This window comes from Aegilops tauschii, chromosome 3, assembly GCF_002575655.3.
Source record: "Aegilops tauschii subsp. strangulata cultivar AL8/78 chromosome 3, Aet v6.0, whole genome shotgun sequence".
Lineage (NCBI taxonomy): Eukaryota > Viridiplantae > Streptophyta > Magnoliopsida > Poales > Poaceae > Aegilops > Aegilops tauschii.
In genome coordinates this window covers 401,637,033-401,655,790 of record NC_053037.3, presented here as the reverse complement: position 1 = coordinate 401,655,790, position 18,758 = coordinate 401,637,033, and the positions used below count along the sequence as shown (strand labels likewise).

The 18,758-nt window shown below is 43.4% G+C and overlaps 1 protein-coding gene across 1 annotated transcript; it reads left to right on the top strand.

The window, feature by feature from the left end:
* Positions 1-3,412: 3,412 nt before the first annotated feature.
* On the top strand, positions 3,413-5,102 carry LOC109741845 (uncharacterized). The gene is made up of 3 exons (XM_020300922.4): positions 3,413-4,002; positions 4,117-4,282; positions 4,665-5,102. Exons 1-2 carry the CDS (start codon positions 3,505-3,507, stop codon positions 4,279-4,281), a joined length of 663 nt encoding a protein of 220 aa, XP_020156511.1. The 5' UTR covers positions 3,413-3,504; the 3' UTR covers position 4,282; positions 4,665-5,102.
* The last annotated feature ends 13,656 nt before the right edge of the window (positions 5,103-18,758 follow it).

Genomic DNA, 18,758 nt, shown 5'->3' with positions numbered 1-18,758 from the left:
TCGTGAAGATCTACCCTAGTGAGGCAAGTCCTTCGTGGGCGATGGCCATGGTGGGATAGACAAGGTTGCTTCTTCGTGGACCCTTCGTGGGTGGAGCCCTCCGTGGACTCGCGCAACCGTTACCCTTCGTGGGTTGAAGTCTCCATCAACGTGGATGTACGATAGCACCACCTATCGGAACCACGCCAAAAGTCTCTGTGTCTCCAATTGCGTTTGCACACTCCAATCCTATCCCTTTACATTCTCGCAAATTGCATGCTTTACTTTCCGCTGCTTATATGCTCTTGTCATGCTTGCTTGATATGTATTGTGAATGTGTAAACTTGTGCGAAAACTCCACCTTAACTTGATGAATTTAAAAAACTGCAACTTTTCTTTGCTAAGAGACTATTCACCCCCCCTCTAGACACCTCTTCTCGATCCTTTCAGAAACCAAATCTTCAGGGACTATATCTCCTGTGTACACTCACAAACACATTAGTTCCTCAACCAATTTGTCTTCAATACTCCAAAACCATTAAGGGGGCACTTGATGCACTACAATCTCTCCATTTTTGGTGATTGATGACAAATTGGTTGGGCTTTCAATGGGAGTAAATAATTGAAGTGTAAGTACGGAGTATGAAGAAATTGGTTACAAGATATTAAGGAAATCCCCCTGAAGATGTGCATATGAAGAATTTTGCTTTGGATTGCAAATGCACATGGAAGGTTGAAATTATGGAGATCTTCCCCTATATCTTGGAATCCAATCATGCATGATCATAAGATATTTGAAGAATTTGAATGGATGATGAAAATTGGTGTCTGACGAAATTGTGCATGCATGAGCAGATATATTTAAGGATCAGAGCATGCATACAAAGCGTAGCAAAGAGTCAGATAGCCAATAGTTATTAAGTTACAACTCATCCAAGAGCGAATCAAATAAAGTTCAAGAGTTGCAACTTAGCAAACACAGCCCATATAATGACCGCATGAAGACTAACTCAGACTTCTCCCCTTTGTCATCGAATGACCAAAATAAGACAAAGTTGAGGACTAATGCCCCTGAAGAAAATCATCATGGTGAAGACAAGGGAGCGCCAGTGTCATTGGGGTCGCGTGAAGTAGAGGGACCAGCAGCAATGTCTTCAACAGCTTCATTTTCATCAGTGGTGCGCGATGAAGACTCTGAGCTCAACATGAGGGGAGGAACTTGAGTTTTCTTGAACTTCATCCTGGTCGGATCGGCCCAATCAAAGTTCATCTGAAAATCCTTAGCAGCAAGTTCTTCATCTGTCTTGAGGTGCAAGAGTATGGCCCATGTTCGGTCAAATATTTCGTGGGCATAGCAACAGTTCTTGCGGACGGTGTTATGCATCACTGTCATGTTGGCTTGTAGAGCACCAAATTGACGCTTAACCCATTGACGATTCTTGTCAACATTCTGGTGCAAGCTTATGACTAACTCACGGTCCATCATGACATATGGTGCTTCTGGTGAAGGAGATGGTCTTGAAGCTTTTGCAACAGTGTCCTGGCTGGCAGTTTCATCAGCAGTGGAATTTGAGACAGGCTTACGAAATTGTCCATCAAGAGGATGAATTCCTTCATCAATTACAACCTTGCCCTTTCCAGGAACTGTAGAGAGAGTGCTCTGAAGACCTTCAACTCCTGGCAGATAGCTTAAGTGATTCTGACAATCAGCCTTGTAGTGAATTGAAGACCGGGGTCTGATGAATCTCATGATCCATAGAGCATACGACTTCGGATCGAAAGGTGACTGGGCCACTATGACCAAAGTCCTCATGAAGAAATCATGAATGTTGATGGGAGTACCATGAATGATGTGAAACAACAGATTCTTCATAACTCCCACAACTTCTTCGGTATTGGAGTTGTGACCCTTGATGGGGCTGAGGGTTTTGGCCAGAATACGATAGACTGTTCTTGGCACATAGAGCAAATCCTTCACAAGGAAGTTTGTCCTTGGAGCTTCTCCTTCAGCCAATGGCTTCATAAGCACTTGCATCAGGTGATGTGGCAACTCAGGTTCTTCATAAATTTTCTTGGCTTCTTCATGTGGTGGATCAACTGGTAGAGCACGAAGAAGTTCGCCAACAGGTGCTTTGTAATGAGCGTCTTCTCTCATCCAGTCCAGAGCCCATGTTGCAATGTCGTCAGCATTTCCTGAGAAATACACTGTAGTGTACAACTGAAGAATAAGCTCTTCATTCCAGTCGCAGACGTCAGAGCAGAAGTTGAGTAATCCAGCATAGTGATGAACAACAAAAACAGGCCGAAAGCAGGGAATAGACTCCATATCACATGAGGAATATGGTGATGCAGGAAGACTTTGTTCTTGTCAAACATCAGAGAGGCATACTAATTCATCTGTGTCTTCGTCCAGAAGCGCATGCGCCTAATCTTGGTTGAGTCATATGAGGACTCACCAACGAAGAAAATTTTCTCTTCGAAGAATTTGGCATTGTCGAATTGGGGTCGCCTGAGACTTCTACCAATCTTGGGCATGACAGGAACGGGTTGAAGATTTTGCTTCTTGGGCCGTACATCAAATACTGATCTTGGAGACCCAGTAGAATCTTGAGGATCAGTCACATCAAGAGATTTGCAAATTTCCTCAGCAGTGGCAGTTGGAGCAGTGTCTGTATCTGCTTTGGATCACTTTAGAAAAGTTACTTTTTTACATTCCAAAGGCCTGAGTCTGGTGTGTGCAACTTGTCCGATTTAACCCCAACTTGATCCCTTTCGATGTGGCAAGTCCACGGACAGGCCAACATACCTACAAAGACCAAAAAACAAAGAAAAACTATTAAAATCTAAATAAAAATAAAAATTGTGCAACGAACTTGGAAAAACGAGTAAAGGCCGAAAATTATGCATGGAGAACATGAAATAAGTTCTAGATGGATATGATATAAGTGATTTTGGCATTAAAATATACTCTAAAAAGTATGCATAAAATCCACTCATCACGAGATGGGAGGCCGCCGGCGCTCGGGTCCAAGGAAGACCACCACTCCTCCCCTCCCGTTGAAGCCAAAACTTGACGGCTCGTCATCGTCGACCAATTGACTGCTTGTAGGGTGCGAAGGCAGAGCTTCATTTTTCGGGGCTCGTGGTCGGCCGAACATGAGAAGCGGGTGACGGCGATCATTTAGACTAGGTTTAGAGTACAATTTAGTTGAAATATGTCGAAATATAATGAATTTGTGCCGGTTTAGATGAAAAACATCTGGTTTTATGTAAAAATTATCCAAGTAGAATGAAAATCGTTTGGTTTGTTTAAATATGCATTAAATTTGTTTATTTTAATTAAAAAAATTGAAATGCCCGTATATTTATGGCTACGGTTGAATGGCCGACTCCTATATCAATGTCCGCACACTGGTCCCGCTCGACTGACGTGTCCGATTTGGGTCAGTGCATCCCCAAAAGAACATCAGATTTTGTAAGCATTCACACAGACTTGTCCCTTTCTTCCGTCTCCCGCCGCCTTCGATGACCTTCGCCGGGGCTTCACGCCGCCGGCGAGCATCTGGTTCCCATCCCCCTCTCCCTCTCATAGCCATCGTCCTCCTGCTAGTCTTCCCACCTCCTCCCCGCACTTACGCGCTCCGCGTCCCACTGCGCGAGGTCGCCTCCCTCCTCTCCCTCTCCCACTCCCTCCTCACCCGCATCGCGGTCACCCGCGCCGACCGGGGGGACGCCGCTGCCGCTGCCCGCGCTCGCCGAATCGCCTCACACATATCCATTCTATCCTCCCGCGGTGCGTGGGCTCTTGGCTGGGACTACCTCCGCCACTATGCTTTCTCCTCCGTCACCGGATGCGGCTTCTCCTGTGCCACTGCCGCCGCCCGCCTCCTCGCCGCTGCGGCGGAGGCCTCGCGCCTAAAGTCACCCGTCGATGCGGCCCAGTGGCTGCGCCGTAATTACGGTGACCTCCTAGCCGCCGCTACGCAGCTCCTAAACGGACTCCTCTCCGCCTTCTCCGAGCAGGTACATGATTTGGTCTTCTTCTTCTTTCTTTAGAAATGACTTGGTCCCTAGGTCATCCAACGAACCATATTGCAGCAATGCTTAGTCGGTAAATTTTTGTACGCTTGTGTTTAGGGGCCGCTAAGGGAGGTGGTGTTGGATGTGAAGTGGGAAGTGGAGGAAGGGGGGTTGCTGAAGGATTGCCTTCAGGTGGGAGCCAAAGACTTGGAGGGCTTGCTTATCATTGCCAAAGATCTCTTTGGTGCTTCAAGGGCTTCTTCACGCCACAGTGAACTCTGAGGTTTGCTCACACCTTGTGTTTCGCTTATCTTTCCTTTGAACTATCACATTCCTGCTTACTTGCTCTCGGTTTATAATTTTGGAACCTATAACTGTTATACATCCTACCATGGAATTAAACCAGCATCCTGTTACCCATAAGCATTCGAGAGAGTGGATGTGTGAATAATACAAGATGCATAGTCCATACATGGCCTGTTGCAGAGTATTTTGGAGCATGTTCTGTTTGCTCTTGAAGAAAATTTGTAGTTGAAAATAGGTTTTTGAAAGATCCAGCCGATTACTGGCTATAAATTGTAAGCAGATAACCCCTCTTGCAGTAGCTGCACATACGTGATCTGTCCATTACGAGAATCACTGACCATAGTACCATATCCAAGCAGGTGAGTCCTGACCAAGAAACTACAGCTGCTCCATTCTGTCGTCCACTGATGTAGAATGCTTCAGATCTTCACCTGCACAATTAAAGCTGCTCATGTTTGGCGACTCTGCATACAGCGCATCATGTTAAGCTATCTCATCTCTTCGGGGAAAAGGTTAAGCTACCTATCTTGTCCAGTAGTTCCTGAACAGAAAAATTAACCCTGCTGTTTAATGACATTGCAGTTTTATCTGTGATTGTAATAGAAGTGGGTCCCTTGTGTCCGTTCTGTTGACTTTGGAGTACTGATTTTGCTAAGTGGTAACTTTTAGATGGTTGCAAGGCTTTTGTCACTAGTGTTGTTGCCATTGTAGGATCCATGTGAACAGTTTCCAGTTCAAAACACAACTTTGTTGCATGGTAGATTTTCTACCTTCACCAAATTGTGATATTCCCTTTATTTCAAGTCCTTCGTCCATGCATAGGAGAGAATTCTGTAATTAAAGACTAGTTTACCTACAACATCTACCATGGGCAACTGCTTGCGCAGTGCACTATGTTTGTTTTCCTCTTTCCCTTCTGATGGCCAAACACCTGTTCTTGACTAGTGTTACTTTAACTCCCCGCGGAGCATGAGGCTGCTGGACGAGTCCGGTAGATACCCCTCGCGTCCAAACTACTTGCATGACATCCTGAAATGACCACGTTTCCACTGGCATGGCATCCATGTCTCTGAATTTTGCATGGCGGAAATACTTCAACATGTGTGTGCCTGGTGCCTGTTAGTAAACATGCCAACGTCTCTAAGAATACATTTTGTGTTGCTACCATTCTGTGCATAACTGTATATACAGGTCGACACACGAGCCTTCGATGATAACAAACTTCAGGACCCTCTAGTGAAATCTCACAAGTTATCCCGTTACCTCTCGGATCATCTTGTCAAGACAGTACTTTTGATCATTCCACATGAGAACCTCTTCAGGTATGACTTTGACCTTGTTAGGAAAGCTGAGGAATTTATTAAATAGTCACATTGCACTTCACAAATTACAGACCTGAGTGTCATGCTCATAATCTGAACTACAGTGCTGACAAATTCGTGATGTAAATCTGTCATAATTAATGTCTAATAACATCTCCAGTCATGGTTTTATGCCTATAAGGCCATGCAAAATCCATTGGACTTAAGCTGTAGGGTAACATAACACTTTGATGTACTCCCTCCGTCCCGTAATATAAGAGCGTTTTTGACACTAGTGCAGTGTAAAAAATGCTCTTATATTATGGGATGGATGGAGTAATAGGTATTGGCAGGCAGCCCCAAAATAATAATTGGATATAAGTTGTCTTGGCTGAACTTGAAAAACTCGTTATGCCAGGAAAGGGAAAAGGAAAAGGTTGAAGCAAATTTAGGAAAGAAGAAGCATTGTTACCGTTTCATCCATGAGTTCAGCTAGATATTTGAAATGCAAAGCCAAAGCTACTGTGGGAAATATTTTGTCAGGAACCTAGGAAAGTTATACAGTCAGTAAATTAGTTGTGGAAGCATTTGGAACTACCACTATTTTTAACTTTGATTCCATTTATTAGATTTGCTATGGAGACACCCAATTTATTTTTCCTTGTTGCTGAAGGATCACTTTGTTAATTGGTGCTCTTGTTCTGTGCCTCCTGTATGATTGATGTACTGCTAGAATTAAAAACATAACTATTGTGTTTTGTGCACTTCTAGCATAGTATGGCATCAATCTTTTTTCTTGAACGCGTATCAACGTGCATGCCGTTTTGTATTAGATGTATGAGAAGAATGGTGAGAAGGTACAGAAGTTCATAAAATACCACCAAAACAAACCAATAAACTTTAAAGGCAGCCAACCAAAGCGTATACTAACAAAACCCCAAAAAACTATTGTATCAAAAAACCAAAAAGAAGAAAGCAAAACTAGGGCAATACTTATATACTCCTACAACTATAGCTGCTGCAGGTCAGGGGGAGCTCGTATGCAGAGGCAGACTCCTCACTGTGTTGGCGCCGGCCAGCTTATCATTGCCTATCACTTCGTACTAATGGCATGCCATTGTGAATTAACGAGCTTGGATTTATTTTTGCCTTTTGCTGAGGTCAAGGTCGTTCTGTTCCATCTATTCCCAACAGTTTGGTTGTTAATATGCATTTGCTGTTTGATTGTAGTCAAATCTGATACTCGTTTCGTTTCAAGTATCTGCCACTTTGCTAGCAATTTGAAGCCCGGAAACTTTACAGGCGGATTTTGAACACCCACTGGAATGAGGGAGTTAACAGGACTGTGCCGCTGGATATCCATGTTCTGAACCGTGCACTGTCTAATTAAACAACAATCTCCATCATATTTTCCCAATAATTTTCTGCTAAATGCACCCTTAAACTTAAATGTAGTATATGCTTGTAACTCCGAACTTTGTCAGCGATGATTATTGTAGCGATCCGACCTCAAACGGTCAAATCTCTGTGCATAAGTGTCATCCCTGGATCGGTAATGCTGACACACACAATACTCGAGGATTTATAATAGAGTTCAATCACACACTTAGTACATCGAATGTCTCAAAAGAGATCTTATTATAATAATATGGCTGAAGGCCATCTAAATAAGATAACTGCGGAAGCTTCAAAGGTAAATGAGTCCATCAACTTCAATGGTATAGCTGAGTGCACGACAACGACCTAGCGCACCTTACTCTTCGTCTGAAAATTCTGCAACATAATACGTTGCAGCCCGAAAGGGTCAGCTCATGGAATATGCTGGCAAGACAACACTATAGAGCAATGAGCAAATAATAGCTATCACTACATGCATATATGGCTGATGGAGGCTCTATGGTTATTTTTGCAGAAAGCTAGTTTTTCCCTACAACAAAGGAATAGATCTTATTTAACTACAAAGTTTGTTGAAAACATTGAGAAGGTTCCTCCAACTCAATCCCAATTAATAATTATCAATCCAACAAATTAATTAAATAGACTGATGGGATCAAATCAATAATTCAAGTACCAGATACTCAAGATGTCCATAACGGGGACACGGCTAACCATGATTAGTTTATACACTCTACAGAGGTTTGCGCACTTTTCCCCACAAGACTCGATCTCCTCCGTTGAATTTCTCGCACTACATGATGTTTGAGAAACGGATGATCGAGACACAGTCTTTTAGAAGCATTAACTCTTTACTCTGGGTAGACAGTACCACCTACTTCCCCTACATCTGCTAGCCTACCACTGAAAGAGGTCACACAACATACGCAACTATGCCAGAGCCCATAATGCCTTGTTTCTGCACACGGAAGTTTCTAGAATGAATAATCTTATGATCCCTTTGAGCCTGGGTGGCGAACCATAGGATGACCACACGGGTACTCCGGGATATCCGAGGACAACGCTGGATTGCTCTAGGTGCCCAGACAACCACTGGGTGCTCCAGGGTGCCTCAACCAATCCACCCAGATGTGAGTTAAAGTAGCCACCTTAAGTTCAACCATTAGTAAATGATAACTCTCACATCTGTCATGGATCTCTCAAATCAAACCGCGTCTACGAGCGTAGCATAACAGTATAAGCATAACGTAGAAGTAACTCCCAGGGTTTGAAATAAAAAGGCAATAGGTTCTACCTCATCAACTACTTCCCAATACCCACATGCTAATCAGATCCTAACCATGCAGTGTTTGAGGATTGAAACTAATGCATAAAAACTGGGTATTAAAGAGGTATGATCAAAGTGTTACTTGCCTTGCTGACGATCTGAAAACCCTAGTGACTCGTAGTAGCACGCTTCGCACTTCGAAAACTCTATCGGGAACAAACAGTAACATACATAAGCACTCAAGCATAAGATGCAAGGGTAAAACTCAAGAGAAAGGATCCAAACTGAAAGTTCGACCGAAGAGCTTCGATTTGCAAAAAGAATCAATCGAATCGGAGCTACGAAACTCAAACTACAATCAAAAGAAGTTCGAATTCAAATCTGCTTGAAACCAAATTTTAAATTCTCAAAATCATGTTCAAGTTGATTATCTGGAAAGAGGGGAACAAGACGAAGAATTTGGTGTTGGTTTCACTGGATTTGGATAAACGAGCTAAAAGTTGCGAGGGTTTGAAGATCATGGACTAATCTGTGATAAAAGTAATCGCGGATAGGTCCCTGGTCAAAAATAAAATAAAAGAAAAACCCTAATGAACGAACGTTCGCTATGAAACCCTAACGAACGAAAATGTTTGCTACTGCAGATTAACGGACGAACGTCCGTAAATTAAAACCGATCGGAAAACCGAGAGAAAACCCTAACTCTAAAAGAAAACCGAAAGAAAAACCGAGGGAAAAACAAGATCGGATTTTTACCGGTTAACCAGAGGAAATCGCCGGCGGTGACGACGGCGGGATCCGGCGAGACGGCACGGCGGTGGCGCAGGGCGGTGGGAGGCGGCGCTAGGCGGCGGCTGCAGCAGCGGGCGGCGGTGCGAGCTGCGGCGGCGGGGCGAGGTGAGGAGGAGGGCCGTGGGGCGGCGGTATTTAAAGGGGCCGGGGGGCGCGGGCGGCTTGGAGGAGGGGCGCCAGGTCGGACCGGGAGTCGTGCCCCGGCTGGACTCAGGCGGCGGCGGCGGCTTGGTCTCCCCGCGCCGGAGGAAGGCGGCGCGGAGCGGGCCGGCCTGCTCGGCAGGCCCAGTCAGGCGGGAAGTTTTTTTTAAAAAAAATCGCCCGAAAGAAAAATCCTAGTAAAATAAAAAAAATTCTAAAAATAGCAAAAACAATTTTCGCCGTCTAAATCTAATATTTAGAACAAAGTGAACATTTTTCTGGCCTAAAATGCTATTTTCAAAAATGCATATTTTTCTAATTCAAATAAAATAATAATTTGATTTTAAAATTTCTTCTACAATATTCCTCTCTTTTTGAAGAAGTCATTTTATCTTCTCTCGTTTATTTTAATTATTGGAAATAATTGGAGAGAAAAATACTAAAACCAAATTGATCCTTTTTTCAAATTTGAGAAAAATTCAAATATGAAAATATGTGAGACCTCCAACTCTCTCCTTGGGTCCTTGAGTTGCTTAAGATTTCTAGGATCACAACCAAAATGCAAATAAAATATGATATGCATATGATGACCTATGTATAACATCCAAATTGAAAATTGGGATGTTACAAACCTACCCCCCTTAAGATGAATCTCGCCCTCGAGATTCGGGTTGGCTAGAAAATAGGTTTGGGTGGTCTTTTCGTAGGTCTTCTTCTCGCTCCCAGGTGGCTTCCTCCTTGGTATGGTGGCTCCATTGTACTTTGTGAAACTTGATAACCTTGTTGCGTGTAACTCGGCTGGCAAACTCGAGAATCTTGACTGGTTTCTCCTTGTAAGTTAGATCACTATCCAACTGAATTGCTTCTAGGGGCACTGTATCTCTCAGAGGAATATCGGTCGTCTCAGCAAGGCACTTCTTCAACTGGGAAACGTGAAACACATCATGAACTCCTGACAATCCTTCGGGTAACTCCAACTTGTAGGCCACTTCTCCCATACGCTCCAAAACTCGGTATGGTCCTACAAATCTCAGTGCTAGCTTTCCCTTAACTCCGAATCGCTTAACTCCTCGCAGTGGTGACACACGGAGATACGCCCAGTCTCCGATTTCATAGACTACCTCCTTGCGTTTTGTATCGGCATAACTCTTCTTCCTGGACTGAGCTACCTTCAGTCTATCTCGAATCAACTTAACCTTCTCTTCAGACTTCTTGATCAAATCTGGTCCAAACAACTGACGGTCTCCAAATTCATCCCACATCAATAGTGTCCTGCACCTTCTTCCATACAAAGCTTCGAAAGGTGCCATCTTCAAACTGGCCTGGTAACTGTTGTTATATGAGAACTCTGCGTAAGGCAAATTATCATCCCAACTAGATCTATAATCTAGCGCACAAGCTCTCAACATGTCCTCCAGAATCAGACTCTCTCGGTCTGTCCATCTGTCTGCGGATGAAAGGTTGTACTGAACTCAAGCCTAGTACCCAAAGTTTGGTGCAGCTGATTCCAAAACTTTGAGGTAAACTGTGTTCCTCTATCTGATACGATGGTCCTCGGAACTCCGTGCAGACATACGATCCTGGTCATATATATCTTGGCCAACTTCGCGCTCGTATAAGTAGTTTTCATGGGGATAAAGTGAGCTACCTTGGTCAAGCAATCAACTACTACCCAGATAGAGTCATACCCTGATCGTGTCCTGGGTAATCCGGTGATGAAATCCATGCCAAGCTTGTTCCACTTTCGTTCTGGTATTGGCATAGGCTAAAGTAATCCTGCTGGCTTCTGATGTTCTGCCTTCACTCTCTGACATACATCACATACGGCTACATACTCGGCAATATCCTTCTTCATACCGGTCCACCAGAAACGTTCCTTCAAATCCAAATACATCTTGGTGTTTCCGGGGTGAATCGAGTAGGGTGAGTCATGAGCTTCCTGAAGTATTAACTTCCTAATCTCCGCATTATTGGGCACATATACCCGATCCTCAAACCATAACGTCTCGTGCTCATCCTCACGAAAACCCTTGGCTTTTCCTTTGCTCATCTTCTCCTTTATCTCAGCAATTTCCTTATCCTCCTTCTGAACTTCTCGAATCTTTCCCAATAATGTAGACTGAACTTCCATTGCTGCAACAAAACCTCTTGGAACTATCTCCAATCGAAGTTCCTTGAGATTGTCGACTAACTCCTGCGGTAATCCTCCGCTTACGAGGGTGTTGACATAACTCTTGCGGCTCAAAGCGTCTGCTACGACATTGGCCTTTCCTGGATGATAATGCAGCTTCATATCATAATCTTTTATAAGCTCCAACCATCTCCTCTGCCTGAGATTCAACTCCTTCTGTGTGAAGATGTACTTCAAACTCTTATGATCCGTATATACATCACAACGGTTTCCAATCAGAAAATATCTCCAGGTCTTGAGCGCGTGTACTACGGCTGCTAACTCCAAATCATGCGTGGCATAATTCAACTCATGGGGTCAAAGCTGACGTGAGGCATATGAAACAACTCTTCCGTCCTGCATAAGTACACCTCCAAGTCCTAAACGAGAAGCGTCGCAATACACTTGGAAATCCTTGCGTATATCCGGAAGAATTAGCACTGGGGCTGTAACTAGCCGTTTCTTCAACTCCTGAAAACTGGCCTCACATTCTTCGGTCCACTTAAACTTGGTATCCTTCTTCAACAACTCCGTCATGGGCTTCGCGATTTTGGAGTAGTTCTCAATGAATCTCCTATAATATCCAGCGAGTCCCAGAAAACTGCGGATCTCTCCAACTGAAGTGGGTACCAACCACTCAGTGACTGACTGAACCTTGGTAGGGTCTACTGCTATACCTTCTCTTGATATAACATGTCCAAGAAATCCAACTTCCTTCAACCAAAACTCACATTTGCTGAACTTGGCATATAACTGATGTTTCCTGAGCTTCTCGAGAACTAAGCGCAAATGTTCCTTCTGTTCCTCTTCATTCTTCGAGTACACCAAAATGTCATCAATGAACACCACAACAAACGTATCCAAGAACTCCATGAATACCTTGCTCATCATACTCATAAAATAGGCAGGAGCATTAGTCAATCCAAAAGACATGACCGTGTACTCATAAAGCCCATACCTAGTAGTAAAAGCTGTCTTGGGTATATCCTGTTCTCGGATCTTCAACTGGTGGTATCCTGATCGAAGATCAATCTTGGAGAATACTTTAGCTCCTTGCAGCTGGTCAAACAAATCGTTGATCATCGGTAGTGGGTACTTGTTCTTGATCGTCACTTCATTCAACGCCCGATAATCAACAACCATTCTCAAGGATCCATCCTTCTTCTCAACCAAGAGCACTGGGGCTCCCCACGGTGATGAACTTGGTCGGATATAACCTTTCTCCAGTAACTCCTTAATCTGCTTCTTAATTTCCTCCAGATCATTTGCAGGCATCCGATACGGTCTTTTCGATATTGGCCCGGTGCCTGGAAACAGTTCTATCAAAAACTCTATGTCTCGGTCGGGTGGCATGCCTGGTAATTCCTCCGGAAATACATCCGGGTAATCCTTCACAACTGGAACTTCTTCCTGAACAACTCCCGAGAGAGAATTTACTTGGGTCCTCCTTGGCGCATGCCTGGATACATACTTGATCCTCTTTCCCTCCGGGGTAGTGAGTGAAATTGACTTACTAGCACAGTCGATGTTTCCTTCGTACTTCGATAACCAATCCATGCTTAGTATGATATCCAATCCTTGTGACTCCAAAATCACTAGGTCTGAGGGGAAAACGTGGCTACCAATGGTTAGGGGTAACCGATCACACCATCGGCTGGCCATATACTCTGCTCCTGGCGAGCTTACTAACATGGGTGACCTAAGGGCTAAGGTTGGCAACTTAAACTTGTCCACAAATCCCCTTGATATGTATGAATGCGATGCACCAGTGTCAAAAAGAACGAGAGCGATAAATGACTTAATCAAAAATTTACCGATCACTGCATCGGGCTGTTCTTCAACCTCCTCCACGTTAACGTGGTTCACTTGTCCTCTGGTGAAAGGGTTGGGCTTCTTCCCAGAGCTTCCATTGTCGTTTCCGTTCTTTGCTTCGGGACACTCGGTGGCGTAGTGTCTAGTCTTCCCGCACTTGAAACAAGTAATGTGACTTAGATCCTTCTTGGCGGGTGTAGTGGGGTTGAAACGGTTTTGACCGTTGTTTCCTCCATTCCCATTACCATTCTTAGGGCCACTGTGGTTGTGTAAACTTCCTCCATTATGAGTGTGGCCTTCCATGTTTATGATGGGTGTGCCCTCCCGAGTTCGGGGTAAAACGGGGCTTCTGCTGAGCTCCAGAACTATACTTCCCCTGTCCATACTTCCTTTTGTGGCTCTCTATCTGCTGCTGCTTGCCTTCAATCATATGAGCCCTATCTACCAACTCTTGGTAGTTAGCAAATGTTGCCACCATCAACTGCATACTCAGCTCATCATTTAGTCCTTACATAAACTTCTCCTGCTTTGCGGCATCTATGGCCACATCATCTGGGGCATAACGAGCTAACTTGCTAAACTCATCCACGTACTGCCCCACAGTACGATTTCCCTGGCGTAAGTTACGAAACTCACGCTTCTTCATGCTCATAGATCCAGTTGAGACATGTGCAGTGCGGAAAGCTTGCTGAAACTGATCCCAAGTGGCATTGGCTATGGGGAAAGTAGTAGTGTAATTCTCCCACCACGAGGCTGCGGGTCCATCCAGTTGGTGTGCGGCAAAGCGCACCTTCTCGGCGTCTGTGCAACCTGCGGTGGTCAGCTTCCTTCCAATCCTGCGGAGCCAGTCATCAGCAACAACCGGCTCGGTGCTACTGGAAAACACCGGCGGATTCAACCTCAAAAAATGGGCTAACTTGTCAACTGGAGGCGGTGGCGGTGGGTTGTTGTTGTTGTTGTTGTTGTTGCCTTGGTTCTGGACTAGCAACTACATCAGGGCATTCTGCTGCTGGATCAACTGAGTGAGCTCCGGTGGAAAGACAAATCCGGGGTCACGTCTCGGAGGCATCTGATGGTTTTAGAGGGGAGAGATTAGAATAGAGTGAGGTCTAAAGATAAATCACTACCCATATGCACATGAGACAAACACATTCATATCACACCACTCAATTCAAACAAGGGCATACAATCGATCTAACTACCGTTACAAAATACTCGGACTATTACTATATACATGGGGGAATACTACTGATAATTTGGTGGTCGATGATGACCCACAAGTGTAGGGGATCTATCGTAGTCCTTTCGATAAGTAAGAGTGTCGAACCCAACGAGGAGCATAAGGAAATGACAAGCGGTTTTCGATAAGATATTCTCTGCAAGCACTGAAATTATCGGTAACAGATAGTTTTGTGATAAGGTAATTTGTAACGGTTGACAAGTAACAAAAGTAAACAAGGTGTAGCAAAGTGGCCCAATCCTTTTTGTAGCAAAGGACAAGCCGGGACAAATTCTTATATAAAGGAAAACGCTGCCGAGGACACATGGGAATTATCGTCAAGCTAGTTTTCATCATGCTCATATGATTCGCGTATTACTTTGATAATTTGATATGTGGGTGGACCGGTGCTTGGGTACTGCCCTTCCTTGGACAAGCATCCCACTTATGATTAATCCCTATTGCAAGCATCCGCAACTACAAAAGAAGTATTAAGGTAAACCTAACCATAGCATGAAACATATGGATCCAAATCAGTCCCTTACGAAGCAACTCATAAACTAGGGTTTAAGCTTCTGTCACTCTAGCAACCCATCATCTGCTTATTACTTCCCAATGCCTTCCTCTAGGCCCAAACAATGGTGAAGTGTCATGTAGTCGATGTTCACATAACACCACTAGAGGAGAGACAACATACATCTCATCAAAATATCGAACGAATACCAAATTCACATGACTACTTATAGCAAGACTTCTCCCATATCCTCAGGAACAAACGTAACTACTCACAAATCATATTCATGAGCATAATCAGAGGGGTATTAATATGCATAAAGGATCTGAACATATGATCTTCCACCAAATAAACCAACTAGCATCAACTACAAGGAGTAATCAACACTACTAGCAACCCACAAGTACCAATCTGAGGTTTTGAGACAAAGATTGGATACAAGAGATGAACTAGGGTTTTAGAGGAGATGGTGCTGGTGAAGATGTTGATGGAGATTGACCCCCTCCCGCTGAGAGGATCGTTGGTGATGACGATGGGGATGATTTCCCCCTCCCGGAGGGATGTTTCCCTGGCAGAACAGCTCCGCCGGAGCCCTAGATTGGTTCCGCCAAGGTTCCGCCTCGTGGCGGCGGTGTTTCGTCCTGAAAGCTTCCTTCTGATTTTTTTCAGGGTAAAAGACTTCATATAGCAAAAGATGGGCACCGGAGGCCTGCCAGGGGGCCCACGAGGCAGGGGCGCGCCCAGGGGGTAGGGCGCGCCCCCACCCTCATGGATGGTGGGTGGCCTCCCTCTGGTTGATTCTTTTGCCAGTATTTTTATTAATTCCAAAAACTGCCTCTGTGAAGTTTCAGGACTTTTGGAGCTGTGTGGAATAGGTCTCTAATATTTGCTCCTTTTCCAGCCAAGAATTCCAGCTGCCGGCATTCTCCCTCTTCATGTAAACCTTGTAAGATAAGAGAGAATAGGCATAAGTATTGTGACATAACATATAATAACAGCCCATAATGCAATAAATATTGATATAAAAGCATGATGCAAAATGGACGTATCAACTCCCCCAAGCTTAGACCTCGCTTGTCCTCAAGCGGAAGCCGATAACGAAAAATATGTCCACATGTTTAGAGATAGAGGTGTCGATAAAATAAAATACGGACATGAGGGCATCATGATCATTATTATAACAACAACATATATAAATATTGTCATATCATTTCTTATGCTCAAGTAATAATCTATTCACAATGTAAAATATGAATCAGAAACTTCATTGAAAACCAACAAACTATAATCTCGGTCATTGAAGCAATTGCAATTTATCATAACATCGAAAAGAGTCATTATAAGAGCTTTTCAGCAAGTCCACATACTCAACTATCATTTAGTCTTTCACAATTGCTAACACTCACACAATACTTATGGTTATGGAGTTTTAATCGGACACAGAGAAAGATAGGGGCTTATAGTGTTGCCTCCCAACCTTTTACCTCAAGGGTAATGTCAACAATAATAGTTCATGCTAACTTACATCCAATTGGATATATATATCAGGATCTTTCCAACACAATGTGCTTGCCAAAGGATAAAATGTAAAAAGGAAAGGTGAAGATCACCATGACTCTTATATAAGGTATAAGACAAGAATAAAAGATAGGCCCTTCGCAGAGGGAAGCAGAGGTTGTCATGTGTTTTTGTGGTTGGATGCACGAAATCTTAATGCGAAAGAATGTCACTTTATATTGCCACTTGTGATATGGACCTTTATTATGCAGTCTGTCGCTTTTATTGCTTCCACATCACAAGATCGTATAAAGCTTATTTTCTCCACACTAATAAATCATACATATTTAGAGAGCAATTTTTATTGCATACAACGATGACAACTTACTTGAAGGATCTTACTCAATCCATAGGTAGGTATGGTGGACTCTCATGGCAAAACTGGTTTAAGGTTATTCAGAAGCACAAGTAGTATCTCTACTTGGTGCAAAGAATTTGGCTAGCATGAGAGGGACAGGCAAGCTCAACATGTTGGATGATCCATGACAATATACTTTATTTCAGATATAAGAAAACATAACCCATTACGTTGTCTTCCTTGTCCAACGTCAACTCTTTAGCATGTCATATTTTAATGAGTGCTCACAATCATAAAAGATGTCCAAGATAGTATATTTATATGTGAAAACCTCTCTTTCTTTATTACTTCCTATTAATTGCAACGATGACCAAAACTATGTTTGTCAACTCTCAACAACTTTTATTCATCATACTCTTTATATGTGAAGTCATTACTCTCCATAAGATCAATATGATCTCTTTTATTTTTATTCTTTCTCTTTTCTTTTATTTTTATTCCCTCAAGATCATAGCAAGATAACCAAGCCCTCGACTCAAAACTAATCTTTATTATATATAGCTCACGGACTCGATTACATAGAGGGATCATAAAGCAAAAACTCAAAACTAGATCATACTAAAACTTTATTCTACTAGATCAAGATATTACTAAAAGGATCGAACTAAGAAAAACAGTAAAGATAGGAGTGTGATGGTGATACGATACCGGGGCACCTCCCCCAAGCTTGGCAATTGCCAAGGGGAGTGCCCATACCAGATACTCAGTTCTCCTTTGCTGGTGAAGAAGATGGTGCGTATGATGGATAATCGCACATCGAGCGTAAGAGATCCTCCAATTTGCGGATAATGCCCTTGAGTGCGGTGATATGCTCCTTCAACAAAATATTTTCACGAGTGAGATACTTATTTTGTATGCGAGCTAACTCAATCATCTTGAAGGCTTCAATCTCCGTTGGGGTAAGAAGATTGTGATGAGGTTGGAGGATGTCTTCATCTTCGGTTGCCGGAGCTTGGTCCTCCATGGCCTTCTTGATCCCATCATCCTTGTTGATCTCCCCGGGTTCTTCTCTCTTCAGCTCTATCTTCATTAGCCAAGCATCGTTGCCCTCATTGTTGGAGGAGGGGGACGACATGATGCCTGGCCTTTGACAACTCTAGCAGAAAACAGCTCGAAACAAAGACAGAGGATATTTGCGTGATACGATGATCAAAACCTTCAGGAGATTATATAATGACTTTTTAACGACCAAAAGAAGTATCGTGCAAGAAAACGGAGTCCGGAGAGCACACGAGGTGCCCACGAGGCAGGGGGCGCGCCCTCCACCCTCGTGGACGCCTCGTGTCCTTCTCGGACTGCTTCTTATTTTCCTATTTTCTTAAATATTCCAAAACGGAGAAAAATTGCCATTAGAACTGTTTTGGAGTCGGTTTACTTACCGTATCACATACCTATTCCTTTTCGGAGTCTGAAATGTTCTGGAAATTGTCCCTTATGTATTCCTCCGGGGTTACGGTTTCAATAACATTAGTTTCAACATTTATAGGATTACCTGAGATATAATGTTTGATTCTTTGACCGTTCACCACCTTCGGATTTGTGCCTTCAAAGTTGTTGATTTTTATGGCACCAGAACGATAGACCTCCTCGATAACGTAAGGCCCTTCCCATTTAGAGAGAAGTTTTACTGCAAAAAATCTTAAGAGAGAGTTGAATAGCAACACATAATCACCTACATTAAACTCACGCTTTTGTATCCTTTTGTCATGCCATCTTTTAACTTTTTCTTTAAACAGTTTGGCATTCTCATAGGCCTGGGTTCTCCATTCATCAAGTGAGTTAATGTCAAATAGCCTCTTCTCACCGGCAAGTTTGAAATCATAATTGAGCTCTTTAATGGCCCAATATGCCTTATGTTCTAGTTCGAGAGGTAAGTGACATGCTTTTCCATAAACCATTTTATACGGAGACATACCCATAGGATTTT